Source organism: Lampetra planeri, chromosome 22, assembly GCF_965212315.1.
Source record: "Lampetra planeri chromosome 22, kcLamPlan1.2.h2, whole genome shotgun sequence".
NCBI classification, from domain to species: domain Eukaryota; kingdom Metazoa; phylum Chordata; class Hyperoartia; order Petromyzontiformes; family Petromyzontidae; genus Lampetra; species Lampetra planeri.
In genome coordinates, this window is record NC_136128.1 from 13,044,247 (window position 1) to 13,061,629 (window position 17,383).

General features: G+C 54.0%; 1 protein-coding gene across 2 annotated transcripts in view; it reads left to right on the plus strand.

Moving 5' to 3' along the window:
• NBAS (NBAS subunit of NRZ tethering complex) overlaps positions 1–17,383 on the plus strand; it is a 38,565-nt gene that overhangs the window by 3,891 nt on the left and 17,291 nt on the right. For both annotated transcript variants that reach the window (XM_078604534.1, XM_078604535.1), the window contains exons 2-26: positions 2,721–2,790; positions 2,882–2,918; positions 3,020–3,100; positions 3,578–3,625; positions 4,723–4,766; positions 5,697–5,830; positions 6,454–6,587; positions 6,712–6,810; positions 6,989–7,127; positions 7,262–7,333; positions 7,871–7,999; positions 8,278–8,341; positions 8,937–9,130; positions 9,483–9,755; positions 10,561–10,686; positions 10,803–10,951; positions 11,675–11,809; positions 12,801–12,879; positions 13,210–13,314; positions 13,693–13,829; positions 14,423–14,509; positions 14,729–14,882; positions 15,173–15,358; positions 15,934–16,110; positions 16,871–17,004. In XM_078604534.1, coding sequence (XP_078460660.1) covers positions 2,721–2,790; positions 2,882–2,918; positions 3,020–3,100; positions 3,578–3,625; positions 4,723–4,766; positions 5,697–5,830; positions 6,454–6,587; positions 6,712–6,810; positions 6,989–7,127; positions 7,262–7,333; positions 7,871–7,999; positions 8,278–8,341; positions 8,937–9,130; positions 9,483–9,755; positions 10,561–10,686; positions 10,803–10,951; positions 11,675–11,809; positions 12,801–12,879; positions 13,210–13,314; positions 13,693–13,829; positions 14,423–14,509; positions 14,729–14,882; positions 15,173–15,358; positions 15,934–16,110; positions 16,871–17,004 — 2,987 coding nt within the window. The remainder of the gene's footprint in view (positions 1–2,720; positions 2,791–2,881; positions 2,919–3,019; positions 3,101–3,577; positions 3,626–4,722; positions 4,767–5,696; positions 5,831–6,453; positions 6,588–6,711; positions 6,811–6,988; positions 7,128–7,261; positions 7,334–7,870; positions 8,000–8,277; positions 8,342–8,936; positions 9,131–9,482; positions 9,756–10,560; positions 10,687–10,802; positions 10,952–11,674; positions 11,810–12,800; positions 12,880–13,209; positions 13,315–13,692; positions 13,830–14,422; positions 14,510–14,728; positions 14,883–15,172; positions 15,359–15,933; positions 16,111–16,870; positions 17,005–17,383) is intronic.

The window sequence follows — 17,383 nt, forward strand, 5'->3', positions numbered from 1 at the left end:
GAGTGTAGTAGTGAGTGTGGTGGTGAGTGTGGTGGTGAGTGTGGTGGTGGTGAGTGAGAGGTGAGTGTGATGGTGAGTGTGGTGGTGAGTGTGATGGTGAGTGTGGTGGTGAGTGTGGTGGTGAGTGGTGGTGAGTGTGGTGGTGAGTGAGAGGTGAGTGTGGTGGTGAGTGTGGTGGTGAGTGTGGTGGTGAATGAGAGGTGAGTGTGGTGGTGAGTGTGGTGGTGAGTGAGAGGGGAGTGTGGTGGTGAGTGTGGTGGTGAGTGAGAAGTGAGTATGGTGGTGAGTGTGGTGGTGAGTGTGGTGGTGAGTGAGAGGTGAGTGTGGTGGTCAGTGTGGTGGTGAGTGAGAGGTGAGTGTGGTGGTGAGTGAGAGGTGAGTGTGGTGGTGAGTAGGTGGTGAGTGAGTGTGGTGGTGAGTGTGGTGGTGAATGTGGTGGTGAGTGAGAGGTGAGTGTGGTGGTGAGTGAGAGGTGAGTGTGGTGGTGAGTAAGAGGTGAGTGTGGTGGTGAGTGTGGTGGTGAGTGAGAGGTGAGTGAGAGGTGAGTGTGGTGGTGAGTGTGGTGGTGAGTGAGAGGTGAGTGTGATGGTGAGTGAGTGAGAGGTGAGTGTGGTGGTGAGTGTGGTGGTGAGCGTGGTGGTAAGTGAGAGGTGAGTGTGATGGTGAGTGAGTGAGAGGTGAGTGTGGTGGTGAGTGTGGTAGTGAGTGTGGTGGTGAGTGAGAGGTGAGTGTGGTGGTGAGTGTGATGGTGAGTGAGTGAGAGGTGAGTGTGGTGGTGAGTGTGGTGGTGAGTGAGAGGTGAGTGTGGTGGTGAGTGTGGTGGTGAGCGTGGTGGTAAGTGAGAGGTGAGTGTGATGGTGAGTGAGTGAGAGGTGAGTGTGGTGGTGAGTGTGGTAGTGAGTGTGGTGGTGAGTGAGAGGTGAGTGTGGTGGTGAGTGTGATGGTGAGTGAGTGAGAGGTGAGTGTGGTGGTGAGTGTGGTGGTGAGTGTGGTGGTGAGTGAGAGGTGAGTGTGGTGGTGAGTGTGATGGTGAGTGAGTGAGAGGTGAGTGTGGTGGTGAGTGTGGTGGTGAGTGAGTGAGTGAGAGGTGAGTGTGGTGGTGAGTGAGAGGTGAGTGTGGTGGTGAGTGTGGTGGTGAGTGTGGTGGTGAGTGTGGTGGTGAGTGTGGTGGTGAGTGAGAGGTGAGTGTGGTGGTGAGTGTGATGGTGAGTGTGATGGTGAGTGAGTGAGAGGTGAGTGTGGTGGTGAGTGTGGTGGTGAGTGAGTGAGTGAGAGGTGAGTGTGGTGGTGAGTGAGAGGTGAGTGTGGTGGTGAGTGTGATGGTGAGTGAGTGAGAGGTGAGTGAGAGGTGAGTGAGAGGTGAGTGAGAGGTGAGTGAGAGGTGAGTGTGGTCGTGAGTGTGGTGGTGAGTGTGGTGGTGAGTGAGAGGTGAGTGAGGCTCAGCTCGAACTCGTCTCACTCGGCTGTCATGAGACCTCATGCAAAGACCCCACTCGCCGCATACCACCACATTGAGCAGACACGTCACCACCCACCCTCACCACTCCTCACCACACTCACCTCACTTGACTCAACACTGCACGTTCAACCAAACAACACACTCGCCAGACACGCGACTCCACAACTCATTAAACACTCTGCACTCATCACACACCTCACTCGCCACACTCACCTCGCACGACACCAGGCACAACGCCTCAGGCACCGGTCATCTCAGACCACATACGACCTCTCCTCACACTGGCCAAACGCCTCACACCACAATACACACCAAACGCTCACCAAAAACCACTCACCAGGCAACGTACAGTCGTCACCTAAACACCTCACACCACAAAGACACAAATCCACGAATATCCTGAACAGACTTTTGGGGCAAGTGCTGTTATCGAGCACCTGATGGCTCGCGACACACTCCAAACTCAAGAGATCCGTGTCTCAATGCGGTACCATCTGCCTCTAAGTAAATCCCGCGTTATAGCCGTGTTGACAACCGTGTTCTGTTACTAAGCAAATAACAGTGACTCAGTTACAGATGTTTACATTGCATTCATTCGTCACCATCGGTTACAGTTTTCAAGGTTTATGCCAGTTACTTGTTGATTTCCTTCGGCCAAATCACTCGTAATGCGCCCATTGTAATCAGACTGCAGTGGCTTGAGCAGCCTGTTGCTGAGATGGGAGACCCATCTCAGCAACAGGCGATGTTGGCTACTTGCAGGGCTACGTCGCAGACAGCAGAGGGCCGTGCAGCAGGGGCCAGTGGCGCTCGCTGTTCGTGCACCCCACTCTCTGCTCCCGGCCCTCCGCCCAGACCGAGCAGCGTGGTGAAGTGTGGTCACATAACCTCGTCCAGCAGTGGATTGGCGAAAGGGCTGCAGAGCTTCCTGTGGATGTGTCAATGCATCTGTGGCTAATAATACACACGAGATAGAACAAGACAGGAGAAATGGTGCAACAAATGCATCCGTCAATGGACTTAACCCTTTATTGTGTCAATCATCGTGGAAAGATCCCTTGCATGCTCAGATTGTACATCCTGACTGTGATGCTGCCTGCACGTTTCGATACAGTGCGGTCCCGTCCTATTTGCATTCATTTGTATTTTGTTTTTAAATCTTAATCCTCACCGCAAGTGTGCACGTTCAAACGCGAGTGAGCACTGTTTTTCAAAATATAAAAGTTTAAACGTAGCCGCTTCTGTCATTTTCCTTATTCAGCCTCGTGGATCCAGGGACTTGGATATCGCTCACAAAAGCTTCGCGAAGAAGGCAGCCTCGGCTCTTACGGGTACGGCACGACTCGTGCTCGCGAACCCTCACGATACGACACATTCACGGGATTTGGGCATCGAGTGACTTTGTAACATTTCCCTCCACAGCTCCCCTCTGGCTTGTTGTGCAGTACGCCCGCTGCAGGTAAGTTTCAACGCATGCACGGCACCTGCACAAATGAATACTGCGGTTTGTTAACCCCGAGCATCCCGTAACCGTGGCGTCTCCCTGCCCGGTGCCTCCAGCTCCTCCCCATGCTGCTCCTTGCCGCCGGGGCTGGTGCAGCTGCTGAGCCGGCAGGTCAACTGGCAGGTTGTGCTCTCCAGGTGCGTGGGCTGTTGTTATGTTGATCAGGGCACACGCACAACTCAGCGGCGCTAGCAGAGAGAACTTCAACGTCGGTTTTTGTGGTCGTGATTCATAGCTGTCCATTGGGTTTTCGGGTTGTACTGCGTGTGGGTTGGCATGATGTCTGACGTTTCGCTCTATGGGCTGGAAGCTTCTTGAGGAACTGCATAAAGAAGCTCCCAGCACATGGAGCAACATGTTACACATCATGATCACGTCGCTCGGCACCTCCCAAACAGAGGACTTCATCCTGACTTACGGCAGTCAGCTGTGCCTTGTGTGTCTCATGAGCAATGGCAACCAGGCCATTCCTGCCAGCTGAGGATACAGCACCAGTGCCATGTCACCCGTCACCCCGAGTTACCGGTGACATAGCGCTGAGTTAACTAAGTGTGCGAGGCGTTGGGCTTGTGTTGTGTTATTGGAACCTCACGTGTGCTGTATTTTGGCCGCAGCAATGGGAATCTCCTGGCAGTCGTGCAAGACGCGTGCATCGAGATCCGGTGGGTTTCACTGCGTGTGTTGTCTGTCTTTGGTGAGTGGTAGTGCAGCTGTTAGCGCGCTGCGCTACCAACATGGTGACCCGAGTTCCCTTCCCGCTCACGGCCAACACCAGTGACAATCATCTGAATCGATTCTGGACCTCCCGTAGGTCGACTCAGCCTCAAACGAGTACCTGGTGTGATGTGTAAACATCACCACTGGGGAGACTAAGGCGGCCGGGCATGTGTCAGCCTTCATAGGAGCTCGTGAACAGCACATGCCCTAACAATCTGTTAAGACCATACGGGGGATCTTTGTTGTCTGTCCGTGAGTGCTCTTCCCTCCTGTGTTTTCTCCGAGTACTCCTGTTTCCTCCCAAATGTAAAACACTCATTTTCACAAGAGAAACAACGACACATCCCAATGCAGGACCCTTATTATGCCTTAGTTGTTGCTCCGCATACACATCAGCCATACGAAAGAAGAAGATTGTACATCTGTGTTAATGATAATTTTAAATGCCTTCTTTGCTTGTGTAATGAGCAACTTCTGAGACACGTCGAGTAGAAGGTTTCTTTTTTATTAAGAGCACACTGGGCGATACATTGTGTAACGCAGCTACACATAGGCGATCCTTACACGTGGCCCCATCTCCGGCATTATTATGTAATGCAGCCGTGACCGTAATTACCACTCCCGGCCGACAGGTGTCACCCTGTCATGGCACTTGTGTTCATGCTCCTCGTGACTTGTGAACACTTTGCATGGCCAGCGTGAGCAGGTTGATCTTCCACAAGAACCCATGTCGGCCGAATTTATTATCTGGTTATATAAACCTTCATAACCACGATTAAACTTGCTTTGCATATTTTCAAGTCACATTTTAACAATGATGACCTAAATGTGATGAGTTTATTCAACTAAGAAATAAAGCCTTTTTGGCTTGGTGTGTGAATATAATTGTGAAGAGGGCAGATGCCTCAGCATGTTGTGTGAGGTTGGAGCCAGGTCTTGCTGTGAAAGCACTCGAGCAAAAACCCAAGTAATGGGCTCCTGTCATTGTCGCCTCTAAAATATAAACAGACTCGGATACTAAGTCGGTACTCGGTGTGTGCAGGTCGGCAAAGGATGACTTTTCAGCAACGATCGGAAAATGTACAAGTACGTGCGGGGGGACATGCCACACGCTGATGCGTCTGTCTGCACACACTTGCACTCCGGCACGTGTGTGCATTGTGAGCTCTCCATAGCATTGTACTCAGTAGTGGATTGACTCTGCCCAATCTCTACCCTGCCCCGCCCCTCCATGTCTTCCCTCTCCTCCCCTTCCTTTCCCTAACCCCTAATTACCCTTTATCCTGGTCACCCATTCCTCATCCCTTGCATTGCCCTGCCATCAAATTAATAATTTGTTTATACTGTTTTTAAGTTATGTTAAGTGCCTTGATCAAAGGTGTTCTATAAATAGAAAATAAGATGATGATGACTTGAGTTATATAAACATTCACTCCCCTTGAAAAATGATGAATGTTTCATAAATTGAAGTGGCGATTCAATTCAAGAGCAGTTCTGTCTTTATCTGGACCGACTGTGTTGATCTAGAAAGGTAGCTTAGCATGAGCTTGTTGCGATTCAATTCAAGAAGCGATTATTTATTGTCCCATTCTCTCCTCGTCTGCATTTGTGTTGTATATTTCATCGCACAGTCTCGATTGGACAGTTTTGTTTACTTCACCCTAAATTTACAATTTGCAAAAAAACCTCAAAACTGTGTTTTGGGCAGTAGCCCTTCTTCACGCCGCATGGACGCAAGAGAGGTCGAGTGGCCGAGAGCAAACGAGCTGCGTGTCGTGTTCTTACACCATAGGGAGGGGCCTAAGCATCACATCAGAGTTCGGGAATTGGGATGGAAGACGGCTAACATCAGTGGCGACTGATATCTGAATTGGACCTGGGGTCCCCACCCCAAACCAATTGACGACGGCTGCTGCTGCATGGGAAGTCGAAGGCGCTGCACCGTCGCGATGTGATGTGAACGAATGCGCTTTGGCCGTGACCTCGCTCGCGACCCCGTGTGCGTGCCCCTTCTAGTTTCGCGGGACGCGTTCCCGCAGTGGCGCCGCGTGGCGTGGAGCCACGACTGCACACTGCTGGCGATCGCCGAGAGCTCTGGGACCGTGCATGTCTTTGACCTCATGGGCACCCACCTGTTCACCATCTCACAGGTCCGTGCCACCTCTCGCTCCGCCACCGCCTTACCCGTTGCACTGTGCCACACCAGCTGGCACCGGTCATATTGTGACCTCAGTGTCCACAGCAGTGGGCTTTAACATCGTTCTCTACCCGTGCTGTCATAACCTCTGTGCCCCCTGCATGAAAAGAATATTGAGACTCGACGAGACTCTGCTTTGTAATCACCAGATAGTATTATCATCATCGTTATTATTAAACTAGTCTCTACCTCTAAGTTTACCTCCTTCATATCCACGACATTGTATGACCATCACAACCTGCACCGGAGTATAATCACTTCTGTGCCCCCCCTTGTCATTTATTTTCCCAAGCTCTTGTAACCTTGCTCTATTCAAGAGATGTGTTAACTGTTATCTATTCCAACTCAATTAGCGCTGTTGATGTTTTGGGCCTATCAGGCCAGTGCGCAGCAAATGTGTAAAAACATAACCTTAACCAAAACCAATGGCTTGATGGAACGTAGCTCTGTACCCTTGAAGCCATCGCCCTGCTGCCTATCGCAGTGCACTACCCCCGCCATAGCACAGGTAGGTGTAGTTGGTCGTGAACTGCTTGTAGTTGGTTGTGAACGTCTTGAGTGTGGCCGCATTCACAGGCGGCGGGCAGCTCCGGGGACCTGGGCCTGGCGGTGGCAGGGCTCGTCTTCCTGGAGTACACGGCGAGTGCGCAGTGGTCGGCTGAGCTGCTCGTCATCAACTACGCCGGACACCTCACCAGCTACCTCGTTAGGTGAGCCGCCCGCTCGCCCCCTGGGCGCTCCACCCTCTGCACGTAGCTGTTTTGCCCCATGGCGCAGCCATCCCCGTGACTCCGCGGCGAAGGTGACGGCCGTGCCGTGTGTGACCTTTGGCAGCCTCAACACGAACCAGGGCTACCAAGAAAACCACAAGTTCAGCTTCACCCCGCACTACCCCCACGGCATCACGGCGGTGGTGTACCAGCACACGCACAGGTGCGACAGCATGCCTCCGGGGCTACCAGTGACGCACACGAACATACTGCTGGCTGCTGCCTTTGGGGTGGATATACGAGTGGCAGTTCCACGCACACTTGTGTAGCTATTAGTTGCATGATGCATGACGGTTTCCACGTGTGGCCATACCTACCCGTGTACCGCCGCGACGCCGTAGGCTGCTGCTGGTGGGCGGCTGCGAGAGCGGAGATTTCGAGGCTGGCTCGGCGGCAGCGAACGGGCTCACGGCGTGGCGCGTGCTGTCGAGCAGCCCCCACTACAAGCAGGTCACCAGCATCAGCGACGACCTGGGCATGGTGAGCCAACGCTGCTGCCGCCGTACGAGCTTCACTGCCGCCACTCACCCTGTGACCCATTGACCTACGAAGCAACGTTGTGACGTGAAGGTCTGTGCGCGTGAATCGTGCGTGCCGCGTGACGCGTGATGCAGGGCCTGCAACGGAGCCGTCTGCTGACCCGGCTGCCTGGTCTCCCTCGGTGGGGCAGGGTGGGGCGTGACCAGGTAGTCGCTCGCGTGACCTCCGGGGTCCCACTCACACTCACAGGGAGCACCAGTGGTTTGTTATAAGTGCACTGCAAAAAGTGATGGTCATATGGCAGTCATCTGTCATGTTTAATTCTCAGAGCCTAAATAAAATAAATTCAGAACTAAACTTTATACGTTGTGTTTTGCGTGCAACCATTGGTTACTAGACATCAAGTCGCTACGTTTCTCAGTTCGCTTTAATCACAGGTGACTAATCCGAGATTTAAGCCCAGGTTCTCAGCGGCGCTGGCTCAGTGCTCTGACCTGGTCTTAGCCCCCTGAAGCAGCACCGTGACGTGACTCGATTAAATTGGTCAAATGTTGCACGTGGACCTTGGGAATGATGGGACTTCTCGGGGTTAAGTAATGCAACGTGGTTTTCAAAAAATAAACCCGTTTCACACTCCGCGATGTGGATCGCTCATCCCCCTTACACCCAGCTCGCCGCGCTCTCAGCGACCTCTCCATGCTAATCGTGTGTGCGTGCGTTTGTGTGTGCATGCGTGGACACAGGACGGAATCTATAAGCTCTCGCTATCTCCGGATGCATCCGTGCTGGCGGCCGTGCACTTCTCGGGGAAGCTGTCGATCTGGGAGGTCCCATCGCTTAGCCTGAAGCAGGCGTGGAGTCAGGAGCAGCAGGTCAGTCTGCACGTCGCCGCTGGTGGTGCTGGCCACAGGCCTGGCGTGGAAAATCACGTGCGGTTCCGCATTTGCTTTTTCCGGCATCGACAATCTCGTGGTTCCCCGCAAGCCAAGAGAGTCGCGTGGAAACTCGGCGAATGTGACGTCACGTTCGTGAACGCGACGTCACGGTGCTCGCGGGCCCCGGGTGAACCTTGGTCTCCACGGCATGGAGCGGTGAGCCGGTGTTTTCCGGTCGCAGTGTGTAAACGTGGGCCCGCCGTGTGTCGTTCCAGCCCGGGTACGACGAGGTGAATCCACAGTGGGTGACCTCTGTGGACAGGAAGAGGAAGATGAAGGGTGAGCATGCGATGTGGGTGCAGCTGCATCTGTAGCATCCGAAGGGTTCCTTTGCATTAAACAAGAGTCGTGTGTGAGAGTCAGCGAGTGTCCGCACGTGTTCCTGTGAGAATGCGATGATGTGAGTGCTTGCAAACCTAGGTCGGTTTGTGCATTTGATAATGCGAGCACATGTATTTGTGAGTGTGTGAGATTGTTTAAGTGAAACTTTATGAATGTGCTTGTTGTAACACGTGTATTCCCGTGTGTGTGTACCCGTCTGTGTACAAGTATGGGGAGCCGTGGTTCACATACTGCGCTATGATCCTGGTGACTTGAGTTCGATTCTTGGCCATAGCTAATATTCGTCACGGATGATATTTGAAACCGTTTTGGGATTTATTTTGATTGACTCAGCCTAAAATGAGTACCTGTTGTGGTTTACAAAGGCGGCCGGGCGTGGTGCTGGCCACCCACCCCCTCGTGTGTCGTGCCAGCCTTCATAGGTGCTACTCTCGAACAGCACTTGCCCCAACAGCCTTTGTATTTGTGTGAGCCTGTGTAAGTGTGTGTGTGTGTGTGTACCAACGTGAGCATGCGTGTGCTGCCGCTGTAGACAAGTGGTGGCTCTGCTCGCTGGCCGATGTGAACTGGTGGGCGGACGGCGCTCTGATCCTGGCCCGCTGCTCGGGCTCGCTCACCGTCTCGTCGGCGCGCACCCTCAGCAACCTCCTGGGCCCGTCGGCCGAGTGGTTCGAGCCGGCGCCACTCGTCACGGCCGCACACAACGGAGGCTTATTGGCGCTCGAGGTGCAGCTTCCATCCCTAACCCTTCCATCAATACTCACTCTGTTCAGATTATCAACGCAGAAGACATATCGCTGCGCAGTTTTCGAAATGGTGCTGCGTAGCACTTCCTAATGTGTTTTCGAGTTGCGCCCTGTTCTGTTCACTACTTTGTCTGACATTTCGCTCCACGTGCTGGGAGCTTCTTCAGCAGCTTAAATGTGCAGCTCACGTTTCCCTCTCTACGGCTTTACTGGCTGCTCTTGTTCTCCGATGTAGGCCGGCCGATGTTGTTTATTTGCTAACTTAGACACGGCTTCTGCCACTGTTACCTCCACTGCCGATGACGGGAATTCGTGTCCCGTCGCGCCGCCAGTGCGAAGTAAAGCAGGTGTCCCTGAAGAGGCCACGCGCGGACGAGGTGGGGCCGGCGCGCGACGAGGGGGGCGACGAGAGCAACGACGAGGAGGAGGCCGACGGCGAGGCCTCGCTCCTGGGCCGCTCGGGCCGCGTCGTCCGCCGCGGCCTCTACCTCCTCACCGAGTCGGAGCGCTTCGCGCCGCCCCGCAAGCGTCCGCGCAACCTCGTCAAGACGTACCGGCTCGTGAGCCTGCGCTCCACCACGCCGGAGGAGCTCTACCAGCGGAAGGTGGGGGTCGTGCCGCCCGTGCCGCGAGTGCCGTGTGCGCCCAATATCGCCCTGTACTAACGGCAGCGCTGCTCTGCGCAATTCGTGCGGCGTCCGTTCAGCACCGCACGCGACCCCGCACTGCTACAAAATTGAGCAGCAGACGATTTGTCCGCCCCGTGCATCTGTCCAGAGTTTTCTTGTATTGAACCAATGCTGCTGAAATCATGTGCTCCCAGAAGGCCGTGTGGCTCATGAATTGCGTAAAAAATGCTTTTATTTTTATGCGGAAATCTATGAAGGGCAGATGTATGGAAGAGACATTTGGCCTCTTATCTATGTTGTTGTATTCTCGCCGTTAGCACAATCCTACAGGTTACACACATCAACAGCCATTACCACCGACATTACAACATTATGTACAAATATCGCCACATACTACTCCACACCACAGTGCTAAACACAGCTCATGCCACCTACAGCAACACAAAATATTCACATTCCACCGCAGGCCAGAACCGGCATCAACCAAGCAAGTCACCTCGCACCACCAAATCACCACACAGGGCCACAGTGTTGCACACTTACCTACACCGCCTTATACAATTGCACTCATGACCACATCCCACTGCATACCACCCAACACCACACCACCACACGCATGCTGTTCCACACCAGCACACACTATGAAACACTACGCCGCATCAACCGCACCACTACAAGCCATCACCTACCACCACACCAAACCCACACCAACGCACCGCCGCCTCGGAGCCCCTGTGCATGTCTGCTCAACCTCCGGTATCCCCCGTGTCCACGTGCCAAGATTGACAGCGAGGAGTACGGGGAGGCGCTGCTGCTGGCGCAGGCGTACGGGCTGGACACGGACCTGGTTTACCAACGACAGTGGAGGAAGTCCCCGGTCAACATCGCCTCCATCCAGGACTACCTGGTACCTCCACTTGCACCCCCACGGTTGCTCACCCAGCATCACCACTGCTCACCTCACCTCGGTGCCCGAGAAACCGAGACCCTGACAACAGACTCCGTTGTGTGGCCACGCCACAGAGCAAGATCAAGAAGCGCTCGTGGGTTCTGCACGAGTGTCTGGAGCGGCTGGCGGACAGCGTGGATGCCGCCAAGGAGCTGCTGCAATACGGCCTCAAGGGCACCGGCCTGGAGGCCCTGCTGGCCATCGGCCGCGGGGACGACGGAAGGTACGTGCGGACGCTTCTTGAATGTCCGCACATCCCGATTTGCATGGTTGGCTATGTACAGTGCGAGAGAAGTTGAACATATGTACGTACGTCGGCCGCTTGCTCCTCTCTACTCGCTGGCCGGTATGATGATCCTGCAACCTCGCGCAAGAAGGTGCCGTAACGTGCAGCTCATATACCATTGAGCTTCGAGAGGTAAAGAAGCTGAAGTGAAGGTGCCCCAGGAGTACGTGGCGAAAGCTTGAATCATGGAAGGGTAGTGCTCAAGCCGCGGTCCAGCTCGGAAAACCACATGTGGATTACGAGTGGCTGTGAAATCCTACATTGCACACTCTCAGGACTCACTCCTACGGATATGCTCAGTAGGTTTTGTAAGTGACGATTTAGACCACGGGCAGGAAGGTGCATGACCAGCAGCCTCGTTTCGTACGGACCGTGACCACAGGATGCTCGCCACTTTAAGAACGGTCCTGTACCGATACGTATTCAGCACTGAAAGCATCTGCACCGCACGAATCGGGAACTAGTGGAGAATATTTCTGACCTGGCAGCAACACTATGTTTCTAATTTTAGTGCATTCTATCACTCATGTGCATTGATGTGTGGCACACCAGTGGCGTCTGAGAGTCGAATTCGGCCCTCGATAAGCACCAGGTCCCGACTTCTCCTTTCGTAGAGCAGCAGGTAATGGTTATGATTGACCGTGCCTCCCAATGTCGCAGATTCATCGAGGCCGGAGACGTGGACATCGAGGAGTTTCCGTACGAAGACATGAGCCCTGAGGAGGAGCTCGAGAGGAGGACGGAGAAGGAGGAGCAGCGCAGGAAGGAGCTGCAGGAGCTGGTGAACTTCACTAGGTGCGGTTGATCGACCTCCCGTGTTCATTTCGTCTGTAAAATCTGTGATGGAAATTCTCCAACAAAGCATTTTTTTTTTTATCTCAGTCGCCGATGACCATGGGTGAACAAAAATCATCCAGCGCGGCAATAACTGTGACGAGCCGTGACTGTGATGAGATGGAGTTACCGAGTCTGACTGACGATGCAAACTGATCTGAATTAGGGAACATTATTAAAGACTGCAGTGCACCGAGGAAGACCAAATATGGTCATTGGCTGTATATGTGTAGTGAATCACTTCAGCAGTAGGAGGCACTCTCGTTTATTCCAGCCATCACAGGGGATAACTCTATACTTGGTCAGGACAGCCGGCACACTGCCTGACCAACAACGCCGAGGAGGTGAAGACGAAGCACGACGGGTTCCATTCCAGAAAACAGCCCCGACCCAGAGTCGGGGCCTCCCTTTTATCCCTCCAGCGTGGCCGGGCTCCGCCCTCGGCCATGGCTCCTGGAACCTACCAGAAGGGTCTGGGCTTCACCTCACGTGTCCCCTCCGTCACCTTGCCCTACATGCCTTTCTCCGGCCTATCACGTGCCCTGCTGGCAGACCGGGCTGCTACACCCACACATCCCCCTCTCAGCCAGTAACCAGCGCTACACGCCCTAGTGACCCATTCTATGTCACTGCATCTGTATATACACAGATTGACGACATTCACTGATTAGCTGATAATATTGGGGTGGGGGAAACTGCACATCAACGTTTCTCTACCAAAAGAGTTTACGAACGATTGACTGCTTCAGTCGCCAAGACGTAGACTGCAACCAAAAACAATACCCAGACTAAGCTTTGTTGAAAACTCTAGAGCCTGTTGTTGACGATACTGAGACTACGACTGAGATCTAAACCGCTGATGAAGAGAACGCTGCGCTGGTCCTTGCACGCGCTCTCTCACCCCGACGTGAACCCCAAGCCTGACCCTCTCGCCGGCCCTGCGCGGTTCCAGGCTGACGGTGGAGCAGAAAGACTTGTGCCGCAGCCGCCTGCGCCTGCTGACGTACCTGGACCGCCTCGCCACCTACGAGGTACGGGCACCGCCACTTCCCGTCATCGGGGCGAATGGTGACGCTGCCCCTTCTTGGGCCTCTGTGGTGGCTTACCTTGGTCTGCATTTGGCCACCGTTCTGTTTCCCACCTCTAAAAACATACAATGTCATCACTGTTGGCCCAACATCGCAATGTAGCAGGACCCTCCTGAAAAAAGTATTTTGTCTCGGTGTGGCTTTTCAGGGTAAATAAGTATTGTAATTATAATTATTAGGTATCTGTCTCGTGTCCTCATGGCCACATGTTCTGTGTGCCTCGCATTGCCTTTACCATGCCCCCAGCGTTATCTTCTGTCTGATCTCGTACAGGAAATCCTGGGGGGCCCCCACGCAGCAGAGCAGAGGTACAACACCGAGTTCTTCAAGAGCTTCAGGAGCCAGAACCTCGTGCTGTCGGCCAGGAACTACGCTCGGGTAACCAGCTCGCAGTTTGTGTTCCGGCCTCTAATTTGGTGTCCATTGCGGTTGCTGTGGTATATTTTTTCACGATATTAAATCTGTTGTGATGATTATCATCGTGATATCGCTTTTCCATAACATAATGCCTTTGATTTTCATGTTTGTTAAGTGATAACTTTATTTTAAGGAAATAAAACGAGCAAAGTTGATCCTGAATCGAACCGAACCGGCGACATCGGGGTTGCAAGTTCAGTTTGCTCGCCATGACAGCGTGGAAGCTTGCCAACATCATGCGCGATATCCTAGTATTGCCACATCGCAGCAACCTGAGTGGCCAGTGGAAGTGTTGCGGTGATGACGGGAAGGGGGCGCCCACTGCGTGTGGTCGTGCAGGAAAGTGACTGGCAGGCCCTCGAGATCCTCTTCCGCTACCACAGCGAGGACCTGCTCACTCACCGCCTGCCCATCCTCTCCAATTTCCTGGAGACCACGTCGCCTCACGAGTACCGCTACCTGCTGCCCGAGGCCCAGTACGATGCACTTCATGCCAACACGAAGACACGTACGCGTGTCTATACACGAACACAAAGGCAACGGTCACCCATGCAGCCTTAACAGACCGAAGTGTGGTTAGCGAGCGCCTATGAAGGCCGACAAAGCGCACAAAAGGGGTGGTGTGGTGGCGAGCACCATGCCCGGCCGCAGTGCCGATGTTTACACACAGCACCAGGTACTCATTTAAGGCTGAATTGACCTAGGAGAAGTCCAAATAGCGGGGTTTGGTGACATCGTGATCAACCAGAGTGTGGCTTGTCAGGGTTTTCCCACCTTTGCGAGGCAGGAAGTGAGGGCAGCCACAGAAGAAAACAGTCCAATACAATTCTTCGTTGAATAATTCAATTCCTCCACTCATGTGGCAGCTCTTTTATACAGCATCCGAGCAGCACCGCAGAGCCCATAGCCCACCGCAACAGCTACCCACACTCTGTTATGCAACCACATTTGACTCAATACAATTGCACGCTAACCAACACCCACCACACACCACTTTGTATCCCCCAACACCGCTACACGGCACCACCACATCCTGTGTCACATCATCTCGTGCTGTTCCACCACACAGGCAGAACGACAAGGGGGAGCTGGTCGTCGTTCCGCTGCACGAGAGCCGGCACCGGGACACGGACTGGTGCGAGGACCCGCAGTGCAGGTACTAGGACGCGGGACGAAGCGGGGCAAGCGAGGGGACACGGGTAGAGATGGTGCAGGCATGGCGGGGAAGCGGCTGTCATCAGCGCAGCTCCGTTGAAGCCAGCGCTGCCGGCAGCCCGCGACGCACGTCTACGTTCCCGCCGCCTTGTCTGGCGCCACGGGCAAGCGTGCGGGTGGAGCCGCGGGGCGTACGTTGAGGTCTCGATGGTGGCGACAGGAGCGGGGCGGACGTGGGCCGCGTGGACTTGGGCGACTTCCTGTACGAGGAGCAGCCGGAGCTGCGGCGATTCCGCACGCGCGATCCCTCCGTGGCCCTGCTGTCCCAGTGGTACCAGCAGCGAGCGCACGACATTGAGAGCCTCTCCCGCCAGGTGAGGGAGGACACGCGCAAATACACCTTTACTTTACACGCGTGGGAGAGGGGAGAGTGAGCATGTCTGCACAGGTGAAAGGACAGGCAGGTGGGTACAGGTGAGTGGGACCAATTAAGCCTCTGTACAGGTGGGAGGAGAGACCGGGGTTATTATACAAATGGACTTGTACAGGTGAGGGCACAGACAGGTGAATCCGTACAAGTCTGTGTAGATGAGAGGACACAAGAGGTGATGGTGCAGGTAAAGGGATAGAAGGTCGTCACGAGCTGCCTGTGCGCGCGTGCCAGGTGGACAGCGCGCTGTCGCTCGTGCGGCTGGGCCAGGAGAAGCTGGTGCCGGGGCTGGAGCCCCTGCTGGATGACCTGATGCTGCTGGACACGCTGGTGTACGAGGCCAACATCGACCCCACGCTGACCCTGCACGACCTGCAGGCCATGCACAGCCTGGCCCGCCTACGCCTGCTCATGAGCAAGGTGGGCGCTTGCGGGAGGAGCCGGGGCTGTCCGCCAGGGTTTTCTTGCTCCATACTTGAAGCGAGCTCTAGAGTCCTGTTCTTTAGAGAGTATTTGGCCTACTCTTCCACGCTGGCCAAACAACTTTGAAGAGGCAGAAGGACCTACTCTTTAACCAACCACATCAACTAACCCAACATATGGAGTTATGTTCTACGATTAAATTTAGACTTAAAACTTTCGTGACTGCAGGAATTCATATTTTTGGTTCTTTCGTTAAAGTCACGTAGATAGAAAACTAAAATCTAAATTAAAAGCAAAAAACCCACGACGTTTCGATCGCAACACAAGTGGTCTTCTGCTTCCCCTTTTAATTTAGATTGTTGTCTTTCTACTATTAGTATCATTTAGTTGAGCCGTGCACGAGCGAGAGCGTGTGCGCGCGTGTGACGTCGTCTCTTAGTGCAGGTCGCGATATGTCACGAACGTTGCCGATTAAACACTTCCGAGGACAAACGCGCGTCGGAAATTGTTACGAATCCACGTGTGCGTGCGATCTATCTCCTTCCCCGTTTGTGCGTGGGCTCGGGCGCCAGTCCCCAGCGGAGCGGTACGTGCAGGATGCCCTGCGCTGGCTTGTGCCGTTCCTGCAGCGCCTGGAGACGGCTTGCGGCGGTTCTGCGGCGGCACCGCTGCTCCGCGAGTACCTCGTGGGCCTGGCCCAGAGCGACCTCGCGCCTCCGCTGCAGATCTTCCAGCATTCCAAGCCGCAGGCGAGCAGCCCGCACGGGCAGCACGCCACGCGATGCCCCCAGGCGCTCCCGCGGCAGTCCGCGCGCCACCACAGGCTCACAGCAGTGCTGCTGACGTACGCGGCAGGCTCCCTGTAGTTGAACCCTTTACCGCACGCCGATATTCAAAGATAGTCGTACACTTCGTGTAAACAGTTTGCAATTTGATGCAATTGTTGCTGTGAAATGGGTCTGCAGTAAAGTTGTTTAAATGTCGGTAACCGCAGGCAGATGAGCGAGCATGCTGCTGTGTCCGTCCTGGTGGTGATATCATGATGATGGTGACTACGTTCCCAATGGCGGTGTTTTTGATGATGATGATGATGGTGAATGCCTGATGACATCAATTGTAGTGGTGACCTGTGCAGTTATGGTAATTCTCTTAACGTGACAATGGTGATGTTAATGATGGTAATGGTGGCGATTAGGCTGATTATAATTAGGGGGGAGGTAGTGATTACATTGGTAACCACCATTGGTGATGGTTGTGGTGATGATAATGGTGAAATCGGTGCAGCTGAAGATGGTAATAACAAGGATAACAATGAAACGATAATTGCGATGGTAGCCGTGATAGTGGCTATGATGATTGTGATTGTACAATGGGGAGATTGATGATTGCCAAGACGATAGTGACAACAACGATAATGGTGATGACGATGATGATGGTACCTACGGTAATGGCTATGCTCGATGACCATGCTGAGGCTGACGATGTTGGTGATGATGGTGATGTGTGCAGCTTTCCCAGCGCATCATTCCAGACAACGACGAGCTCATGAGGGTCGCCCTGGAGTGCACCTACAGCTGCACGCGCGACGACCAGCTGTCGCTCTGCTACGACATCCTGGAGTGTCTGCCTCAGCGGGGATCTGGGTAACGACACTGCACACTCGCAGCAAGTGCCGTTAAGAAACCTACTGAGGGGCATCACCATGACTACAGCAGCGAATTGGGCCATCCCAAGTCGTCTGGCACAGGGGTGAAGGGAGGGGCAAGGATTCATGATCTGCCGTGATTCTCACGAGAGAGATGGGTCGAGATGTTTCGTGCGTTTGCCCACGTGTCGTGGGGAGCGGTGGCACAGTGGTTAGCACACTACGTCAACGAGCCTGGTGACAAACCCCAGTTCACTTCCCGCTCGGAACCAACACGGGTTACGAATACGCCAATTGGTCCTGGGCATCCCCTAGGTTAACTCAGCCTTAAATGGACACCTGCTATGAAGTGCAAATGTCGCCACTCGGGAGACAAT